At 51.9% G+C, this 22105-nt stretch overlaps 1 protein-coding gene across 4 annotated transcripts; it reads left to right on the forward strand.

The window, feature by feature from the left end:
- The first annotated feature begins 1697 nt into the window (after positions 1 to 1697).
- SLC1A6 (solute carrier family 1 member 6) lies at positions 1698 to 17914 on the forward strand. 4 transcript variants are annotated; one of them, XR_014185999.1, is made up of 12 exons: positions 1698 to 2070; positions 3480 to 3737; positions 4559 to 4696; positions 5388 to 5592; positions 6463 to 6505; positions 7120 to 7460; positions 9665 to 9898; positions 10908 to 11102; positions 11529 to 11663; positions 13634 to 15507; positions 15598 to 15625; positions 16242 to 17914. XR_014185999.1 is itself a non-coding variant. In XM_082072141.1 (12 exons), the coding sequence occupies exons 2-11, from the start codon at positions 3524 to 3526 to the stop codon at positions 15600 to 15602; spliced, it is 1614 nt and encodes a 537-aa protein (XP_081928267.1). In that variant the 5' UTR covers positions 1698 to 2070; positions 3480 to 3523; the 3' UTR covers positions 15603 to 15625; positions 16242 to 17914. The 4 variants fall into 4 exon arrangements, 3 of the variants coding, with proteins under 3 accessions (XP_081928267.1, XP_081928266.1, XP_081928265.1); XM_082072141.1 differs by having other exon boundaries at positions 13634 to 13737; XM_082072140.1 differs by lacking the exon at positions 15598 to 15625 and having other exon boundaries at positions 13634 to 13737.
- Positions 17915 to 22105: the final 4191 nt, after the last annotated feature.

The raw sequence follows: 22105 nt of genomic DNA on the forward strand, positions 1-22105 counted from the left end.
CCAGAATCCTGCCCCAGGTGCATCCCTACGGCACGAGGAAATAGAGATGTCCTGATGTCCTTCCTCTGGGCTGCCCCACCGCAGCAGGTGTTGTGACCCGGCAGAAGGAGCAGAGATTCACCTCTGCAGGAGGTGCAGGCAGAGGGCTGGAGTCTGTTCCCCACAACCAGAGACGTTCATTTTGGAATAATGAACCCCAATATGTGCTTTGCTGGGAAGATGACTGAAGCTTTGTGGGGTCCCGGGCTCGGGTTTCCAGTCCCAGCTGCCACTTGCCTGACCCAGGACCTCAATGAACCTGCGCAGCCTCCTATAGGAAGATCAGGGCCATTTCCTCCATTTACATGTGAGCAACCGAGTGACATGAAGATTTGTGGGGTGCGGACAGCGTGTCCTTGTCCCCTGATGCAGCGATGGCCCGTGTCCATGCTGATCTGGCAGATGGAGCGAGTTGAAACAAGGGAGAATGACAGAGAGTCAAGACCCCAGGGTGCAAACAGCCTGTCCAGCAAAGTCCCATCTAATCCTTGTCCTAATTTATGGTTGGACTCGATCTCAAAGGTCTTTTCCAACCTAAATGATTCTATGATTCTTGGACACTGCACTGCACCAAAGCTTCCCAGTGTCAGACACCGTTCCCATGGGGCTCTGCCCCACACCCCAAATCACACAGAGTCTGCCTGGTGTATAGACCAGGTTACCGGCCCATGAATTCCTGTGGAAAAACTCCCCGTAACCCCGTCTGACACGGGCACGGCTCAGGAGGAACTTGTTGTGGGCTCCCATGGGCACAAACCGCCTCAATGCAGAAGTGCAAAGTCTTGTGCTCTGTCAGAAAAAACCCTTAAGAAATACCTCCAGCCTTCCTCTTGGTGCTGCTGTTTGAATCAGTGAGCGTAGGAACAGCCCAGCGATGGCAGCTTTGTAACAGTCAGACATTGGTTGGGTTTTTTTCTGAAGCTCAACCTGCACAAAACACAAATTAAGAAGGAACTGGAGGCTTTCACGGTCACTTTCTTAGAATTTGAATTAAATGCAAAATTCCTTCAGCAAAGCACTTAAAATTTGCCCTAACAATTTCATTTTTTTATGTCACTTTGACATAGCAGATGTGGATGTGGGTTTCTGAGTACTAAAAAAACATCCAGTTTAGAGGATTTAATGGTTTTGAGCATGTTGCAACATAAAAGCTGTATTATTCCCCACAAGCACAATTTCTGTCTGGGCACTTTCACTGTATTGCAAGACCAAGTCTGAAATGTCATCCCAACACCCTCGGGAGCCAATACCTGGCATCAAAAAGCACTATTGCCGTCCTCCCACCACGGTGGAAATCACCCTGGGTACATGGAAAGATAACCACACAAAGAGCAGGACCAAAGAACACAGTGCAAAATCTTCCTTCCCCATTTTTTACTTTCACCATCTGGGACCGATGTCCCTAAAATAGCCAAAATTCCTCTGTTTGTTTGAAACCTCATTGCCAGGAACTAGGCATTAGTTTTGCAACACTGAGCTTTCTTGCAAAATATCTTGTGCTTCCTGGTTCTTGCCTTGGAGTCACCTCCAAAATGCTCTCCCAGATGTCCTGGTGCTTCTGGCAGAGTGGGGCCTGGAGAAGACACAAATAGAACCTCCACCAACTGAGCAAAACCACCTTCTTCCTCACGGGAAGGAAAATCCAAGCCACTAACAGATCATTAATCTGCAAGAGTATTTTGATGACTTACTGCAGCAGCCTGAGAGCTTCCAGCTGATGCAATAGAGAATTTTGACACAATTTCAGGCCAGTGATGCAGAGGGAATGTGCTGTGTAGGGGCCTCTGTATTGCAAAATACACAGATGGAGAAAGGGAGCAAATCAGCAAGAGGGTGGGGACATCACAGGAGCAAGTTCTGCCGGGGAGTTCCTTCCTTTTGCTCTGAGAAGGCTGCGGAGTGTGCGGTGGAACATGGGATGTGGTGAATAACCCTGAACTTTCCTGTATCAAAGTAGAGATTTCATTTCGTTTGCACAAAAATACGTTTTCCAGTGCTCGTGGATGGGGAGACATCTGGAGGAAAGAGCAGGTGAGTCTCTTTATATACGTGGGTTCTGCTCCCACCGTCCCCTACAGGAATTCGTGCCGTTGCTGTGGGGTGTCCAGCTCTAGGAAGGACACGTGCTGGAGGAGTGGGGAGTCTTCATTCACCTCTTTGGAGTAGGTTTCTTCTCAATCTTAGTATTTGTGAAGACAGGACAGCAGGTTAACCCCAGCAGTGGAGTTTAACAAGAGATACTACTTGAAAGTCCTATTGTGCTTTTAAGGAAATCCGGCAAAGTGTTTTCCTCAGACTCCGACGGAGGCAAAGGGATTATGTTCCTTTCTGCCGGTGCCACTCACTGTCATGGGGAAAGCTGTTCTGGTAGGGGCCTGTCCGCCTAGGAGGTCTGTCAGAAGTGTTTGCTGCTTGGTCGTGTTTGGGACAGTTTGTGTGCAGGAACTGTTTTTATTGCCAAGTGATAAAAATCCATTTTTATAGTTTCAGTGATGGGTGGCTGTAGAGACACCTCTGGCTGCCCAGCCCACCATAAGACACAGATTGGCCAGAGATTCTCCAGAGACACCAGAGCAGTCGTGACAAGACCCTGGCAGCCCTTTAGATGCCTTTCCCCAGGGTCTCCTCCTTGCAAAGGGGAGAGGAGCTCATTAACGAACTAAATAACCCTGCTCAGCACCCCAGGGAAATGACCTAAAGAGGAAACAGGCTGGGGATGGAGGGATGGGGAGCAGCCCCGTGGAGAAGGACTTGGGGGTGCTGGTGGGTGAGAGATCGGCCATGAGCCGCCATGTGCCCTTGCAGCCCAGAAGCCAATGGTGCCCTGGGCTGCATCCCCAGCCCCGTGGGCAGCAGGTTTGGGGGATCCTGCCCCTCTGCCCCGCTCTGGTGAGACCCCCCTGCAGTGCTGGTCCAGCTCTGGGTCCTCAGCACAGACACACATGGAACTGCTGGAGAGGGGCCAGAGGAGCCCCAGGAATGACCCGAGGCTGGAACAGCTCTGCTGGGGACAGGGGAGAGAGCTGGGGGGTTCAGCTGAGAAGAGAAGCTCTGGGGAGACTTTATTGCAGCCTTTCTGTGCTTAAAAGAGGTCAATAGGAGAGATGGGGAGAGACCTTTGAGCAGGGCCTGTTGTGATAGGACAAGGGGTGATGGTTTTAAACTAAAGAAAGGAGATTCAGTCTGGACATGAGGAAGGAATTGTTGGCCCTGAGGGTGGGGAGAGCCTGGCCCAGGTCGGCCAGAGAGGTGGTGGATGAACCATCCCTGGAGACACCCCAGGCCAGGCTGGACGGGGCTCTGAGCACCCTGAGCTGGTGCAGATGTCCCTGTCATGGCAGGGGGGGCACTGGGTGAGCTGTGGAGGTCCCTTCAACCCAAATTGTTCTATGTCAGGTGCTGCAGCTTATGCTTTCCCACCTCTGCTTCTCCCTGCCCAGCCTAGGCAGATCTGTGCCTTGGAGACTGAGCAGCCGTGCTGACCATGGGCGAGCAGAGTCACGTCAACAGCCTGTTCCTCAACGAGGACGCGGCCAAGCGGCTCAACGCCGAGGGCCGGGTCCAGCGCTTGCGGCAGGCGGTGCAGAAACGGGCAGCGCGGGCCAAGAAGCGGATGAACAGCATCACTGCCGACAGCGCTAAAAGCTTCTTCAGGAGAAACGCCTTCGTCCTCTTCACCATTGCTGCAGTCCTACTCGGTATGGAGCTGGTGGCAACGCTGGGCACCATTTATAAATGTGGGGAAAAGTTTGTTTATTCTACAAAGATTTTATTATAACAGTTTAGCTGGAGAGGTGAAGCTGATGAGCTGACAGCTCAAAATGCTGTTCACATCATGAGTACCTTTGTGCAGAGGGTGTGTGAGAGAGTCCTTGTTGACACTTTCTGGCTGTACCTTCGGAACAGTCTACAACAGAAAGGGTTTGATGACCCAGCTCCACAATCCTCATAAAAACTCATCCAGGTTTGTTCAGAGGCTTCTTGTGGGTGCAGCTACAGGCCCAAGGGTTCTTCAGATCCACCTGTCAGCTTTAGGTGGCAGTACCAGGAGGGGGAACTGAGGCAAAGGGCCATGGGACAGTGTGAGCTCGATCTGGTGGTTTGCCCCAAGCTTGTGATCCAGGCTGGACACCTCTAACTCACTGGCTGAACTCAGCTTTAAGAGGTGGGTGGACAAAGTCTCTGAACTGTGTCGTCACACTCGGGTTAGGCTGGGAGGTCATAGCTCTGGTCACAGCATTTTTGTGTTCATGAGCTTCCTCAGCACAGACCCCAGAGGAGCAGCAAACTGAGAAACAAGGAGACCTGTGGTTTAGCACAAGGATCCTGTGCATATAAATGTGTCAGAGGGAGAGAGGGAGCATACGGTAAAAACTGGATCATGGCCTTTTAGAAAAAGAAAGAGCATTTTCTCCTTTGGGGAGAGGAGGAGCTGAAAGGAGATGAGAAAGAGAAAATACACTTGTAGGACTGAGGTGACCACACCATCCCATTTCTTATCCCATTTCTCATCCCACAGGGATCATCCTGGCGTTTTCCCTCCGGCCCTACCAGCTGACCTATCGCCAGATCAAATATTTCTCCTTCCCCGGCGAGCTGCTGATGCGTATGCTCCAGATGTTGGTTCTTCCTCTCATTGTCTCCAGCTTGATTACAGGTGAGAAACCCTTTCTGCTGCTCTCAGCCAAAGCAGTCATCAGCAAAGAGATGCTGGCTGTTGTTGGGGTTCCCCTTGGTGAGAGGTGCTGGATTAGCTCGGCTAATAGTGACAAGCCCAAATGTACAATGTGGTGTTTCCAATGCCCAACACTTGAGCATGAACAAGGATTTCATCCCACATAACCTCCAATGTCAAAAAGTTAGTTGCCCAAGTCAGCTTCAGGTTTCCTCCACCCTTGGGAAGGTTAATCTGTGTCAGTCCAAAAGAGCTGGAGTTGATCACTGTGTGGAGAGCTTGTTTCATCCAGGTCCTCGTAGAAGACATGCCAGCCAGCCAGGCTTTCAGACAGCAGAACAATTCCACCTGCTGAGACATCCCACCACTAGGGACTTAAAGGTCCAGTGTACTGGGAGGGGATTATTTCCCTTCTGAGAGCTTTAGGAGGAAATTGCTATATTCACAAATGCAGCCTGAGACCCACCAGTGCTACGCTTCTTCATAACCACAAGCCACATTGTCTCATATCAACATCACCTTGGAGCTCCAAAGTCTGCTCCTTGTGTTCTGTGCTTCCTAGAGACCCCAGCTCGCCGTCCAACTCATGTGTGTGCCCTGCACACTTTGAATCTTCCTCAGGCTTCCCCCTTTCCTCTAAGACAATAAACCTTCTCACCTTGTGACTCCCCAGGAATGGCCTCGCTGGACGGCAGAGCCTCAGGGAAGATGGGGATGCGGGCTGTCATCTACTACATGGTGACGACAATCATAGCAGTCTTCATCGGCATCCTCATGGTGATCATCATCCACCCAGGAAAAGGATCCAAGGACAAGCTTCACCGAGAAGGCAGAATTGAGCAGGTGCAGACCACAGATGCCTTCATGGACTTGGTGAGGTAGGTGGACAAGATGGTGTCTTGTTGAGACTGTATCAGTGAGATTACCTTCCTCCACAGGGTTTCCTTTGGAAGTGTCACAGCTTTAGGAAACACTCTTAGGGAAAGAGGTTTATGGCTGAGTCTTGCCTATCTTACTGCTTCCAGCTCAGTCTAGCCAGCTGGCTTTGCCACTCTGAGGTTGGATGCTTGGCCTGGAGCTCTGGAGCCCAGCCCTTCTGTTCAAGATGTTAATGCCAGAGGCCAAAGTGTGCTCAGCAAAACAAGTAACGGAAACCATCAATGACCCTTCAGAAATTCACCCAGCAAAGGCTGCTCCAAATATCTTCACTGACCTGAGGAAATCAGGGAAGTGGCTCCTGAGACATTGTCTCTCCCTCCCCTGCTGTGACCTGGCGCAGTGAATTGCGAAGCTGTACCACCTCAAGTGTTATGAAGCTTGGTTTCTGAGGTACAAGATAACAGAGATCTCAAATGACAGCTGTAGAGATGAGGCTGAGAGCAAGGTAGTATACTAAAAATTGTAATATGCCATTGTTTCAAGGTTCAGTTGGTTTTGATGACTTTTTTACAATGGACCCACATCCTAGTGCTGTACATATGTTGTCTCTTTCCACATATCCAAAATACAACCTTCTGGAGTCTGAAAAGATGCAGTGGGAGTTTGGAAAGGTGCAGGAGGGTGCCTGGCTCCAGTTCAGCATATTCCCATCAGTCAGTCAGTCAGACAGAAAGGCCCATCTGCTCTGTAGCCTGAGCTGGTGTGTGGGTTGTGACCTGAGATGTGGCTCCAGGACAGTGGCCAGGAATCCCAGCTTTTCTTGCTAGCCAAACAGGACAATAACTCTTTCCTTGTTTTGTCTACTGCAGGAATATGTTCCCGCCCAACCTGGTAGAAGCCTGCTTCAAACAGGTATGAAATCCCACCTGGTCTATCATCTCCCTTTGCGCCCCATACCCTAGACCATGGTCCAACCTATTTCTCTGAGGGGTGGAATAGCAATTGCTTTATATCACCTTCACTCTTCCCCAAGTCCGAATGCTCCAGGAGGGACCACAACCATCAGTCTGTGTCATAGCATCCCCTCTCAATCTTTTCAAGCTGTCTGGGGACAGGGGCTACAACCTTCAGCCCATCCCACCCTCCGAGTCAGGAAGGGTTTGTGAGATCTCGGGTAGCAGCCTCAGATGGGCAGTGAAATGGGAGCAGATTCTCCAAGGATTTGTCTCTTCTGGAGTGCTAGTGCCCTTGGAAGCAGTCTAAAGGGCTACTAGAGAAGCTGGAATATCTCAGTCCTAGGGATACGAGATGTTCCAATGGTTTCTTTTGACCTTCAGGTCTATGACCATTTTGATGAGAGTACTAAGCGAGGGAGCTTGAGGACAGGCAAGGCAATTTCCCACACAGATCAGCAGTGAACTTGCAGGACTCTCCTTTCTTTAGGAGGGGATGCAGGAGCCTAGCTTGTTGTCCTGAGCTCCTGAACCAGGACCTGTGAGTGCATCTGATAATCTCTGCCTTTTCAGTACAAGACGCAGTACAGCACCAGGGTCTTCACCAGAACCGTCGTCCACAGCAGCAATGTCACAGCAGACGTGACAACCACTCAGATCCCTGTGCCTGAGAACTTCACCAGCCTCCTGGAGAACATCACTCATGCCCTGGGGACCGTCTCCGAGGTGCTGACCTTTGAAGAAGTCATTCCCATCCCGGGCTCGGCCAATGGGGTGAACGCGCTGGGGCTGGTAGTGTTCTCCATGTGCTTCGGTTTGGTGATCGGCAGCATGAAGCAGAAGGGACGGGCCCTGCGGGAGTTCTTTAACTGCCTCAACGAAGCCATCATGAGGCTGGTGGCCATTATCATCTGGTGAGGAGCACGGCCGGTTGGAGCAGGAGGTCTGCAGGTGCAGTTTCCACTGACCTGATGAGAAGTGGGGTAGCTTTAAGGATGACATGCACAGGAGAAGCAGATGGGCACCGCTCTCCTTTGGCGCCATCAGGCTGGAGGGAAAAGTCTGGATGGGATATTTGTTCACATTTCATTTCCTGTTTTTTGTTTTTACCTTAGAAATATCAGGTACACCAGGACTTGCTTTCCTTGAGGCTGCTGGAAACATCCTTGGAAGACCAGAGAGCTGGAGTGGAAGATCTCTTAGCCTTACCAGCAGCGGTAGGGTGTGAGGCTTTCCCACCAAAAGCTTTCCTTCCAGATATGTTCCAGGAGTCTGACTTAGCTACAAATCACAACAACTATTGCCACTTTCCTGCTACTCAGGGTGGCACCTGTATGTATCAGCTCTAAGAGCTGAGCTGGGTTGACAAGGTCAACTCCAAATTATTGCCTTTCAGTTTGAGATCTCCCAGACCTCAGCTCCTCTAGAGCTCAGCTGCTCGTTGCTGCCTGTGTAATGCTGCCTGTGCTACATGGTCCAGGTAAGCCAGGCATTGCTGAGACAAGTCTTCCCTAGAAGGCAGCATTTTACCAAATCTTGTTATTTTAAGCTCTAGAGCTCAAGGTCTAAATAGGAGTTTGCGGTAGGTACCATGAGACAGGAGAGATGTGGGGCTGGCAGAACACATGGAAATGTCTGACGGGGAGGGGATCTGGCCGCCCCACACCCTCTCCCAGTTTAGATCATTCCGCCTTCCATTTCCTCATCTCCTAGTCACAGTCACAGTCTTTTATCTCAGAGCAACCTCCTGGGCACAGGGGGACAGGCCTGACACAGAAAGACACAAAGAGGAAGAACAACCCTGAGCTCATAGCAGAGCGATAGGGAACCCCAGTCCCTCCGGGACCTTTTCCTCCACAGATCAGCCAGAACTTGGGGCCTTGCTTTCCTAAGAAGAGATAAGAGTTGTCTGAGAGCACAGAAGGGGGAGCACAAGCACAGTGGGACAAGCTCACTACTCCCAGAGACAATTTCAAGGTGTCTTCAACACACCCTCCTCCAGCTCCCCTGACAGTGAAGGAAGGAGGGGTGTTGCTATGTAGCACGTTGGTTACACTCAGGAACTACCTGTGCACACACATTAAGTAGCATCTGGAGAGACCTCCTGAGCTACAAAACCTGGTAGCAGAGGCAGGACTGTCACCTGCACTCCTTCCCAAAGCCACACTCTGCAGAGCATCCCCAGGAGCTTCATTTTCCTGGGGAGATCCGGTCACTACCTGCAACCCAGAATATCTTGGAAGAGGGAGGCCAGAGGAAATGAAATACCTGTGAAATCCTTTCCTGCAACTTTTCCAAACCTCCCAGGCTAACTTGGAGTTTGGCATGCGGACCTCTGAGCCTTGTGCATGAATTGCATGTGAGCTCTTGAGCTGTAGAGGCCAATCCCCACAGGTGTGGCCGTGGAACTGGGATTTTCTTTGGTCCATGTTTAGTTTAGTGCCCATGATATTCTCTGTTTCTGTGTTACGGCTCCTTTCTGTGGAGCCTCACTGCTGCTCATGAAATTCCTTGTTATGGAGGGGGAAAAAAGCCATAAAGAATGGAAAGGACAGCAGTGTACCTCAAAATGGGTTTTTATATAAGCCGTGGCTGCTTTCACAGGTGGTGGTGTGAGCACCTGAAGGTAGCAAGGCCAATATCCCAGAGCCTATAGGACACAACTGCTTTTATTCCCTGATTCCCTGTTTCTCCTGCACTTCCCTGTACCTCTCAGTAAGAAGAATACTCTCAGCCCAAGCTCTGTTAGGAAAGGAATAGAATAATAGAATCACAGAACTGTTTTGGTTGGAAAAGACCTTTAAGAACATCAAGTTCAACCATTAACCCCATCTAAACCGTGTCCCTCAGAACCTCTGAAGGAGGAGGAAAACTCCAGCAGTGCCCAAGCTGTGCTGGGGTCCCCGAAAGTGCAATAAATGCTGGGTTTTGACCGTCTGGTGAACAAGTCCCAGCTCTCTCCAGGTTTCCAAAAAAGAAACCAGATCATCCAACGATTAGACTCAGTGAGCACTTCTGGTGTGTTGGCTTGTTGGGGATTAGTGCAGACAGCATGCCTTAAAGCTGGTGCAAAGCGCGGGTGCGGGTTCTGAGCACTGCCCTTGTGTTTCTGCCACAGGTACGCTCCGGTCGGGATCATGTTCTTGATTGCTGGCAAAATCCTGGAGATGGATGACCTGGCGGTGATGGGAGGCCAGCTGGGGATGTACACGCTCACCGTCATCGTTGGGCTCCTCATCCATGCCCTCTGCATCCTGCCGCTGCTCTACTTCATCGTCACGCACAGAAACCCCTGGGTGTTCATCGGGGGGCTTCTGCAGGCCCTCATCACCGCCCTGGGCACCTCCTCAAGGTACAACAGCTATTGATATATAGGAGCAGGGGGCAGGACTGATGTAGATGCTCTGGGGCTGTTTCTCAGCACTCCGTCACCCTCAGTGCAGCACTACAGCCTCACAATTTCTAGCACCACCAGCTTTTTGCACTGGTCCAGCCATTTGAGAGTGGAAAGGTTCCCAGTCGCCTGCTCAGGATCCCTCGTCACCTGGGTCATCTCTGACCACCAGAGGCCCATGTTCCTCCTCACCAAACACAGTGGTGACTCTGCTCGCAGCACTGAAACGCTGAGCTCAGGATAAATACCAAATCCCGCTGAATTGCAGCGTTGTTCCCCATGCACACACCTCTCACACACACATACTCACACTCCTTTCTCTCTCCCAGGCACACACAGCTGGCATTAAACTCACAGGAGGCCTGGGCAAAGGCACAAGCACCCGTGTGTTCAGTGCCAAGGCAAGGGATCGTAGGCAGCTGTTACTCCACTAAGTGCCATGTTTTCTGCTATATTCATTTCCTGGCAAGCACGTAACAGTCTCTCCCACGTGTGTTCTCACTCTGAAACACACTGCATTTTCCCTGCTCACGTTCTCTTTCAGAAACAACTCTCTGCAAGATATATTCTCACCCATGGGTCATTCTTATGCACTGAGGGGGGTGAGAAAGGGCTCAAGGTTTTTAATAGCTGGAAAAGGAGTTTTGGTCTCGAGTCTCTGTCCTATGTACCCTGAATCCTCCAGCAGCACCTTATTTTGGTGTTACACCAGCATCATCAGCCTCAGGGCTACAGAGCCCCTGTCCCAGCCCCCTGAGGAAAGCCATGTCTGAACGTGCAACCGCAGCGTGCACCATGACTGAGGAAGCCTTGCTTAGACTGTTCTTTCTCCTAGCAGCTTCTGGCCTCTGGCTCACATGGCAGGGTGAAAAAGCAGGTGGGTAAGGTCATAAACCAGGCAGAGGCTTAGTCCCTCTTCCAAAGTCAGCACGTGCCCACTTCACGTTGTTTTGTGAATTCCTTTCAGCTCAGCGACGCTGCCCATCACCTTCAAGTGCCTGGAAGAAAACAACGGTGTGGACAGGCGCATCACGAGGTTTGTCCTGCCTGTGGGAGCTACCATCAACATGGATGGCACCGCTCTGTACGAGGCCCTTGCAGCCATCTTCATTGCACAAGTCAACAACTACGAACTCGACTTCGGGCAGATCATCACAATAAGGTGACTTTCGAAAGAGCTGTGGGACTACAGAGAGGGCTGCAGTTTTGTTTGCTTATCTGAGGTGTGGTCAGATGATTTTTCCTCAGATGATACAATGAGAAAAACCAAAGGTATGGAAAAGAAGGGTGTGTGACACCTCCAGGTGGAGGAGCACATATGGTTTAGATGGTCTTTGAGGCTCCACTTGAGCCCTGGTTGCATTTCAGGCCAGGGTCACCCCTTCACCTTACGGGTGGGTGTCTGGCAGGGGGAGCCTGGCTGCTGCATCCCTGTCCCACGTGTCACCATCCCACTCAGTGACCAGGGCAGAAAGGCTGCCAAGATGTTTTGTAGATTATGAGTCTGAGCTACTTCCTGACATATTTGCCAATGTGACCACCTCTTTTCTGCGCTTTGCTGAGAGCTGTGCTTTCCTGTTCCCTGCAGCATCACGGCCACGGCCGCCAGCATTGGGGCCGCGGGGATTCCCCAGGCAGGACTGGTGACTATGGTGATAGTGTTGACATCGGTGGGGCTCCCTACTGAAGACATTACGCTGATCATCGCCGTGGACTGGTTTCTGTAAGTCCTCTGCTCTGCAGCGTGCGCTAATCTGTGCTCCCTGCCAGGCCTGACAGGGTTTGTCTGTGTTCCCAATGTCTCTGCCACACGCAGTCTCAGAACCTGTATCATTAAGCGTAAAACACACCAGTATCCATGAGATCTTTGCACAGGAACCCTCTCTGCTCTTCACCGTGTGCTTCAGCTACCCAAGGCATCAGAGCTCACTTGCAGAACAGCCTGGTCACCAAGCAGAATGTCCTTAGTTTGCTTTATCTGAAAAGGCGACCAGAAACTATCTCCAGACTGATAAAGGCATCTTGTGCCAATAAGCAAATTCACACTGCAGAGTGATGGTTCTGTGCCACCAAAGACACAAACTGGGACAAGACCAGGCTGTACAAAGTTGAGGAGTGTTTAGACGGATGCAGATAGTCATCTACATTGCTTCATTCCACTTTTCTTCCCTTTTAAGCCCTGGAACAAGTTATTTCACAGGAGAGCTCTTAGGAACTAGATGGAAGAACGCATTAGTGCACAGTCCTCACTCTCTCGGTCTTCTCAAACACAACCAAATCCTGGCTCAGGGATACACTCAGTATTTCCTCAGTTCTTCTGTATCTTGTATGGCTGGTTCGTAGCCAAGGCAGCCAAAGTCTGCTCCCAGCCATGGCTGAGCAGTTGGAAACAGAGTCTTGCCCAATACCTCCACTTCTGCAAACTGTGCATAAGAACAGACTTGTCTGGAACAGGCCCTGCCTCCTAGGGTGCCGGATGACCTCTTGGAGAATCATAGAATCATTTAGGTTAGAAAAGACCTTTAAGATCATCAAGTCCAACCATTACCTAGCACTGCCAAGGCCACCTCTACCCCATGTCCTGAGAACCTCATGTCCGTCTGTCCAGCCCTCCAGGGATGGTGACTCCAGCCCTGCCCTGGGCAGCCTGTTCCAATGCCCCACAGCCCTTTGGGGAAGAAATTGTTCCCAGATCCAACCTCAACCTCCCCTGGCGCAACTTGAGGCCGTTTCCTCTGCTCCTGGCGCTTGTTCCTGGGGAGCAGAGCCCGACCCCCCTGGCTCCAAGCTCCTTTCAGGCAGTTCAGAGATCAGAAGGTCTCCCCTCAGCTCCTGTTCTCCAGCTAAACCCCCAGGTCCCTCAGCAGCTCCCATCACACTTGTGCTCCAGCCCCTCACCAGCTCCGTTCCCTTCTCTCAACTCGCTCCAGCACCTCAAGGGTTTTCTTGATGTAAGGGGCCCAAAACTGTACCCAGGATTCAAGGTTTGGCCTCCCCAGGTCCCAGCACAGGGACAGTCACTGCCCTGGGCCTGCTGGCCACACCAGTGCTGGTACCAGCCAGGATTTACTTCCCCAGATTGTACTTACCCAGAAAGGCTGATTTAAATCAGATACCAAAAGTCATATCTGTTGTTATCACTGAAGGACATGATTGTTGCTGGACTAGTGGTGGCTTCAGCTCTTACAGACAGATGTGGTTGTGGAGATTATCTCATTGCAAATGGTGCTTTAGATTTGCTATTTTACATGAAAAGTCTGGTGCCTTGACTGAGTGTATAGTGTGAGGAAATCTGGCCCCACAGCAGCGCTAAGCCATAGGTTTGCACCACAATTTCTGCACCTTTTGTGAAACAAAATGCAACTCAAGGGAAACACATGTGGTGAGGCAGAAAAGCCTTAGCGGCCCTTTGGAAAGGAAACTGTGTGGAACCACAATAACGTTTCTCTCATTTTGTGGCAAGTCCAAAACTTTTAAGTGAGAAACTGTGAATGCAAAAGAGCAGAATGAATGCGAATCCTGTGCTCAGGGCTATAAATAAAGGTGGCTCTCTGGAAGTCATTTTCTTGTCAATGTTGAAATGTCAATTATCAGAGTGACTTGAAACGTAGAAAAGATTTCATTGAAGATGTTTCTTTATCCGTTTAGCTGTTACTAAGAAGCTGTATTTCATTTTTCCCTCTGATTTCTCAGGGACCGCCTTCGAACGACCACCAACGTGCTGGGGGATTCCCTGGGCGCTGGCATCGTGGAGCATCTCTCCCGGCGCGAGCTGGATGCGCAGGACTGCGAAATGGGTAATTCTGTGCTGGAGGAGAAAAAGCAGCTCTCCCACCTGGTTCGCCCACGGAACGACACCCACAGGCACCCCAGGAGCGAGACAGAACTGTGAAACCGGGCACATTAACACTGTAAAAAGCCAAGACATGACACAGAAGTCTGTAAGGCAGAGAAAGACCCACTCTCTGAGTTGCACACTCTTCTCCCCCCCGCACCACATGCAGCCTTCCCTGATCCCGTTTCTTCCCCATCTCTTTCCAACCGGCATTAAAGAAGAGAAAATTAAACTGCAAAGAAAGTTTTATTCCACAAAAGCCAGATTTAGTCATTCTTATGGGGTCCAAGAGTTAGACCCAAGTAAAGAAGATTCAGTGAATGAGCTGGATTAGGAGCTCCTTCGTTTCTGAGCTGAAGCCAAGGGGCAAGGTGGGTTGGGGACACCACCACCTGTGGACTGGCACCAAGATGTTGCCATGATGACTCCATCCTGCAGGATGAAGCCTTCACTTGGTCAGTGGCTTCCCCCAAGCTTTTGGCTTTGGCCATTTGGAGATCTGTGGAGAGCCCGAGCGTTCCTGTTCAGCTCTTCATTGGCAAGAGTGTTGATGATGAACAGCGCTCTGCTTGCCCACAGTCCCGGTGTTTGCACAGACGTGATGATGCTCCTGAGAGCTTCTCCCTCCTCTGGCAACCCATCTGGCTGGAGATATTGGAGTCGCCCAGTTCCCGAAGGAATGTGGGACTGCACCACAGGGACAGGGCTCACTGTGCTGACTGGTAGCACAAATAGGGGACAATAGACTTCTCTTTAGTGGAAGCTGCTAAAGGATTGTGAAAGCAGCAACCAGTTAAAGAATTTATTGTATCCATTATTCAGCCTCTGAAACAGATTTCCCCTCTACCAAGCTCTGCCAAGCACCAGTTAACTTCATTTCTCTTTAGCAAGCTGTTCTCCTTTTGGTGAAACCAGAAGGGGAAATGCAAAGTTTAAGGAATTTACCCACCTGAGCAGCTGGATGGTACCTCCACACCAGGAATTATTTCCTGCCACTCCAGATTTGCTCAGAAAACAGTTTCACTCATCATAAGACTCCTAAGGAAACTGTTCCTTAGCTCATCTTGGGCTGTTTTCAGAAGCGACTTCCCCTCAGTCACATTCCTCCAGAATCTCTGTCTTTGTACATCATCTCTCAGCACTCGTACAAGTTTGCCAGACCCCAATCTTACAAATTAAAGATAAGTTTCTTAGTTCCTACCAAACAGATCCCAGCTTCTGTTTAACACGCTTGGACAAAAGTCCACATGACATCTAAAACATCTCAGGGGTTCAAGCAAGAAGTAGGGACCTGCTTCATCCGTGCTCCATCCCCTTCCCTGGCGTGGCCAGGAGCACAACGCGTATCTCCCCCTGCAGTAACCGGGACCAGCGGGGCTTGCTCCGTGATATCCAGGTCTGTGAACATCCAGAAAACGAATGTCTGGACACAACCTGTGTGGACCATAGGGCATCGGGGGGCATCAGGGGCATCAGCCGGAGTCAGCTTTGCCAACCACAGTCGCACAATGCCCTTTCTTGGCTCCCCGGCGCTAACAAAGCTTGTCAACCACACTTCTTGAGATGTCCGAAGCCAGATCCTGAGGCTCTTTTTGCAGGATTATATATTGGTGCTGCCACATTCCGTGTCCTGTAGGCAGAGTGTTCTGGTTTTATGGGCTGGACAGTTGTTGGGAATCGGAGGTTAGAGGACAAATGCATCTCTTTCACGTACCATGGATAACAGAGCAGGGTAAATACAAGTGTATTGTAGCTCCATTCAGCAGTAGCATTTTTAATCTTGTATGAATACTATTATAATGTCTGCTCTTCTCCTTTCTAGAGTAAACAGACCCAGTAAACCCTCAAAGGTAATAATCATTCACGTTCTTCTCCTCTGGACTTTTTCCTTGCTGTTCCACGTCTTAAAGTGGAGTAACTAAAATCTGATTCAACAATCCAAGTCGAGAATTATCAGAGCTGAGCAATGAGGGAAGAATATTTCATGTACATTAAGATTTAGATCTAAGACTCACATTACCGTGGTTTAACAGCTGATCAGGATAACTGTGCGTACAGCAAAGTCAAGTCTGCTCATCTTATCTTAAATCTTAGGTTAGACTCTTCCTTTGCTGGGAAGGCTGTATCTAAAGTCTGGATCTTAATCAGAGTTTTAAGATATGCTGCATTAGCTCATATCTATAGTGGGCTAAGGCAGCACTAGCTTATCATTAACACAGCTCAGCTGGCATGGTTCTAAACCTTCATAAAGAACAGACCTGCATATAAAACCCAATGAAATGCTTTATTTTTTCACAACAGTGGTAATACATTATAATTCCTACATCATTTTAAGCAGAACTGCTGCCTAACTAGTGATTTCCTAGCCTATTTTTGTGCAGTTGATTATCGTTACCTAAGTATAGCCATTTATGTTTGCCTATACTGAACTGCATCTTGGTTTTCTTTTTTCTCTCTTTTTTTCAGATTGTTTGTCCAACTTCTCAAGAAAGCATTGAATTCTCATTCCGAAGATGTGTATTAAGGGCAAACTGATGGATGAATTGGAAGAACAGATTGTTGGATTGGACTCCAGCTCAAATGGGAACTAATTCTGGGAAGTCCTATGGCCCGGGTTATACAGACAAACGAGCTGACCACAAGGGTCCCTTCTGGCTTTGTAATATACGCACATGCTTTCTGGTTTAGAGATATTGTGAAGGGTCCCTCCAGCCCCATCATTTTGAAAAGCTACGTGGAAGGGTCCTGATGATACTTCAATGAAGCTCAGCAGGAGTCCAACCCGTTTCCAGCTGCTCTTAGCAGACACGTAACCATGTCACAGAGGGACTCTCCATATCCCATCACATCAACATGACCTCGGATGTGCCCACCAAGCAGTACACCCCAAGCCTTGCCGTTCGCCATTTCCTCCTTTCCACACAAGATTAACGGAGCACAAACACGTAGAAGCCTCATTGTCTAATGCTGCAAACCAGTCTCCCATGGGGAATTTCAGAATTCAGCTGGTAGATTTTAGCTCTGGTGTTTACTCACCTTGTTAACCTGTTTATGATTGGGATGATCTATCTGTTTACAGCACCCGAACAGTAAAGTATTGGCAGGAATTTGCATATATATATACACACACCTCTCTCTCTATATATATATATGAAAGGGGCGCATGTGCACAGACGTATACACAGAGTTCATTTTTTTCTTGCTAATCCAAGAAGCAAAGGCAATACTAAACTCACTCTGTAGAGCTGCATACTTTATTTTGATGCTCACCTTGATTTACCCAACTAATCTCATCCTTAAAACAACAGAGGCTGTTTTACTTCAATCCCAGTAAGGAATCTTCCAAAGCAGCGTTTCCCAGGAAGGAGCTCAACGCATGTTGATTTTGGGTTGTACCTGCTGGTGACGTAGCGAGAACTTCTCAACATACAGAGAAGATTCTCCACTTTGACTTCCCCGAGCGTGTCCCAAGGACCCACGTCCCACTGCAGGTGATTTGGCAAGGAAACGCACTTTAATAGCTCTTTAATAGCTTGTACGCCTTCCAAACCCAACACGGACCTTGTACTAACTCAGCCTTCAAAACTGGCTCACTGAAAGTGTTAAATAACTTTATCAACTGTCTTTTTAATTACCAGGTGTTTGAGAGTTCAGGCAGTCTTTACTATAGTCCTGCCGCTTCTACTTGCAGAAACTCTCCGAGTTTCTCCTATTTGCAAACAGATTTATTCCTGATGATTAGATGGGCAATATTTGGGATGAAACAAGGAGCTATCGCAATGCATCCATACCCGAGACAGAGATTAGGACACATCTCTTCAAAATTAATTTTAAGTGAGAAAATCCATGGAGAATATGGATTTTCCGATGAGAGGCGTGTGTCACATTACGTATGTGATACGCACGCGTTGTTTCAGGAATCAGATCTGCCCACGAGAACCGCCCTGGTGTCACACGTCCCTCTTCTGCTCTGCCCAAGGAAGGAGATGGAAAACTGGAAATCAGCGCTGTGTGGTGTGTCCGTAGCACCCTGGCACTCTCACTATGTTAATTCCCGAGGGCTTTTTCTTCATGCTGTGAGTTTTAATGTTAATAAAGGTAGCTGGCATATTTGAAAAATAAAGGGAATTTTTTCCACAGTGCTTTTCTATGCTTTTCTTTTTTCTATTATTTTTCCTCAGGACCATGGCCGCACAAACTCAGGGGTGTTACTTTTAGCTCTATTTACTACACTTCCTTATATCCGTGTGCCTATCTCATGGATCAAATGCTAAATTCACATTTTTACAAGGCCTTTCCTATTACACCATCTTTTGCATATGTCCATCTACAGAACGCAGGCCAAACAACAATTATGTGGAAGACATCTCTGAAGCTCAGACAATAACGAGTTTATGTTACGTTGCATTAATGGCATAGTGTTTGAACAAAGTGAAAGCTGTTAGTTCTCCCCTTTATATCCACTTTTCTTGCCTTCTGTTCCTCAAGGGACAGGAACTGAGGTGAATAACACAACTGATGGGTCAAAGACATCACCAGTCAGGGCGCAGTCCCACAGTTCCCAAGAACCCAACAGCACCGACTCAGAGATGATGTCCAGCTCCCACCAAGAGTCCAGACAACAAGGCGATATGATGGTGATGAAGCAGCTCTGAGGTCAAGCGAGGTCTGGTGGTTGCTGGGCAGGCACAGGGTGACAAGGCAAGGCTGAGGTCAAGCTCTAAAAAATTAGTCCAGGGACTGGGGTTCAGAACAACAGAGGCCACAGCCCGGCATGGTCACAGCTGTGGCTGAATCATAGAATCACAGAATGGTTTGTGTTGAAGGGACCGTCCCAGGCCCCCAGTGCCCCCCCTGCCATGAGCAGGGACATCTTCACCAGCTCAGGTTGCTCAGAGCCCCGTCCAGCCTGGCCTGGGATGTCTCCAGGGATGGTTCAGCCACCACCTCTCTGGCCAACCTGGGCCAGGCTCTCACCACCCTCAGGGCAACAATTCCTTCCTCATGTCCAGCCTGAATCTCCCTCCTTTAGTTTAAAACCGTCACCTCTTGTCCTATCACAACAGGCCCCGCTCAGAAGTCTGTCCCATCTTTCCTATAGGACCCAAATAGAGAGGAGGTTTCCAGGCAATTTCTGGGAAGTACAGTGATTTTAAATTCAATTTCATTTTCTCCATTCCTGGTCCTGCAGCTGCCCAAGGTGCAGCCAGACAAGGGCAGGAGGGTCCCTGCCCTGCAGCCCCTCCCTCGCCATTCTGGGGTGATTCGGGTTGTTCTGTGGGCAGGGAGGCACAGCCGGGCTCTGGAGCAGAGCGCTGGGACCCAAGGAAGGGCCGGATTGTCCTGAGGCTCTGAAGGGCTTTGCCCCCAGCCCTGTCCCCGCTGCAGGGGACGCTGCTCGTGTTCCAAAGACGTTGCAGCCCCTCTTGTCTGTGTGTCCGTCCCCCGCCCGGCCCCCCAGGTCTGTCCCTGTCCCAGGGGCTCCGAGCTGCTTCCTGCGTGGGGCCGTGTCCGTGAGTCCCGCAAGGACCCGTCTGTCCTGCTCCCCCCACCAAAGGGCGGGTTCCCCTGGGGAAGGGGACAGGGGACACCCCCATTGCCTGTCCCGCTGGCGGTGACTCAGCCCTGGGGGGCTCGGGGCCCTTAGGGGCTCATGGGCTCTGATTTGGGCTCATTGGGGCTTTTGCAGCTCTTGGGGCCGTTTCCCGGTGCCCCCTGCGCTCCCTCCCCCTCCCACACAGACACGGAGCAGTTCTGGACAAACAAGGTTTAATACAGAAAAACAAGAGAAAAGGTCCCAGAGCTACTCTGACCCCCCACCCCAAACCCACCACCCCCTCCTCCCGCCCCCACTAACACCCCAAACACCCCCCTCCTCCCACACCTCCCCTGACCCACCCACCCCCAAACCCACCACCCTCCTCCCACACCCTCCAACCCCCCAGGCCCCCAAACACACTCGCACTCCTCCCACACACCCCAGACCCCCCACCCCCAAATACTGCACCCCTCGTCTCCCAACCCGCACCCCCGGTGTTCTCTGGTCTAATCCCCCCCTCCTACCCCCCTGCTCCCTGCCAGAGCCCTGCGCTTGCTGGGGGGCTCTGCCGAGGGGCTCTGCCCCCGCTTCTGCCCCCGCTGCTCTGCCTTGGCTGCCTGGGGCGGTGGCAGCTCCATCCCCACGTCCCTCCACAGCTCCGGGGGCTCCATCCCCAGCACATAGAGCTCGGCCATGCTCAGCACGGCCTCTCTGAGCTCGGGGACGGTGTAGTCAGGGCTCAGCAGATCCTCAGGCAGGCAGAGGGACGAGAAGTCAGGCTGGGGGATGGGTGGGCTGGTGACACCAGGGTCCCCTGGCCTGGGGCTGCTGACAGGAGTGTCCTGGGTGACCCCCACTGTGTCCAAGCAGCAGCCAAAGGTGCTCAGGGCCTCTTCCAGTGGCACCTCTTCAACCACTGCAGGGTGTCCCACCGTGTCAACGCTGCGGGGGCTGGTGCTGCCCAGGGGGCTGGTGCTGCCTGGGGGTGTCCCCGCGGTGGTGGCCGTGATGGAGACGTTCTGTGGTTCCACTGGCCCTTCGTAGGTGGTGACAGACGTGGGGACTGGTGGGGAGGCAGGAACCACAAAACTCCCCTCTCCAGGAGTGTCCCCAGTGTCCCCAGTCATGGGGCTGCTGCTGGCACCAGGCCGGCAGACTGCAGAAACGCCGAAGAGCCGATGGGCCTCTCCAAACAGCATCTCCTGAGACAAGTGCAGCTCAGCTCCTGGGTCCTCCTGGTCTTTCTCCTGGGGAGCAGCAGAGGAGCCGCTGGAGATGTTTCTGCCCCCAGGTGTCCCCTCAGCGGTGGCCGTGCTGGAACTGTAGGGCTGTGCCCATTGCCCCTGGATGTGCTGGTGGCCGGGGATGGACGTCAGAACCAACACAGGGGCTGGGGCCACCGCTGTGCCCTGGTGGCCGTAGGGCATGGCCCACTGGACCTGGAACACCCGGGGGTCGAACCAGCAGCCGCACGGTGCTCTCTGCAGCCCTGTGTGGGGGAGAGGGAGCCGTGCTGGGCCGGGGGGACCCTCCATGGGCACCCCCGAGCCGGCCCCCATCGCCGACGGCCCCGGTTCTGCCCAGTGCCGTATGTGCCGGGGACAGGGGTGGTGGGTGCTGGGAGTGCCCGGGGTCGGGGATGGCGAAGGGGCCGAAGGTGCCGGGGTGTCCGAGCAGACAGGGGTGCCGTACCTGCTGCTGGGGCCTGGGGGGCCGGGGGTGCCCCCCCCGCCGGGGGTGCCCAGGCTGCGGGGAAGGGCTGCTCCTGCCCGGGCAGTGGGCACAGGGGGGCTGAGCCTGCAAAGAGACAGGAGCCATGGCCGGCGCTCACCTCCGCTCTTGCCCCCAGGAGCGTCCCGGGCTGCAGGGGTCGCGGTGGGTCCCTACCTGGGGGGCAGAAGCTCTGGGGGAGCATGAATGGCTGCAGGGGCTGCAGGAGCTGAAAAACCGGGGGGGCCTGGGGGCCGCGAGCTGGGAGCCGCAGCGGTGGCTGCGCCATCGTCCCTCTGGCTGTTGGTAACTAAGGACTCTTTGGGGTGTCCCAGGAGGGAATGTTGGGGCCCCCCGTGTTCCGCCCCAGCCCAAGAGCCTCCCCAGCTCCTCCTGGGCAGGGAAAGGGTTCAGGGGGGCTGGGCTGCCCCCGGCCCCCACGGGCGGCTCCCAGGGGCTGGGGCTGCAAGTGCCTTTGGCTGGAAGCCTTGGGCCGTTCCCAGAGCTGGGACATCCTTGGCATGGGGGGACTTGGTGGGACGAGTCCCACGCCTGCAGTGCTGGGCAGGAGGGTCCGGGCTGGGCAGGAGGGGTGGGCAGGGCAGGCGAGGTGGAGCTGTCGCACGGGGTGGAAGGGAGAGCTTGGATGCTGCAGCCCTTCCAGTCAGACGGGAGGGGGCTCAGAGCCTCTGGGGGAGGGTCAGGGGAACAGTTTCTTCCCCAAAGGGCTGTGGGGCATTGGAACAGGCTGCCCAGGGCAGTGCTGGAGTCACCATCCCTGGAGGGCTGGACAGACGGACATGAGGTTCTCAGGACATGGGGCAGTGCCAGGGGTGGGCTATGGTTGGACTCCATGAGCTTGAGGGTCTTTTCCAACCAAAATGATTCTATGATTCATGTTATTCCTGATCATTCCACGATCGTTTCTGTGTGCAGTTTGATTTCCCAGTCGGGCTGGGTGTGCAGGATCTTTGGTTCCCACACGAGGGCTCTGTCCGCATTGGCAAAGGCCACACGTCGGGTTTTCCAGCAGAGCCCATCCTGACCCAGCCCGGCCCGGGGAGAAAGTTTCATGAGCTTG

The sequence above is a fragment of the Streptopelia decaocto genome (genome assembly GCF_964273445.1).
Source record: "Streptopelia decaocto genome assembly, chromosome: 24".
NCBI lineage: Eukaryota > Metazoa > Chordata > Aves > Columbiformes > Columbidae > Streptopelia > Streptopelia decaocto.

Bases quoted from the DNA above. Each gene is read 5' to 3' on its own strand.
- SLC1A6 (XM_082072139.1), top strand. From the start codon at position 3,524: ATGGGCGAGCAGAGTCACGTCAACAGCCTGTTCCTCAACGAGGACGCG. The intron at 9,899-10,907 runs GTACAACAGCTA...AATTCCTTTCAG, and splicing joins GCCCTGGGCACCTCCTCAAG to CTCAGCGACGCTGCCCATCA. The intron at 11,103-11,528 runs GTGACTTTCGAA...TGTTCCCTGCAG, and splicing joins GGGCAGATCATCACAATAAG to CATCACGGCCACGGCCGCCA.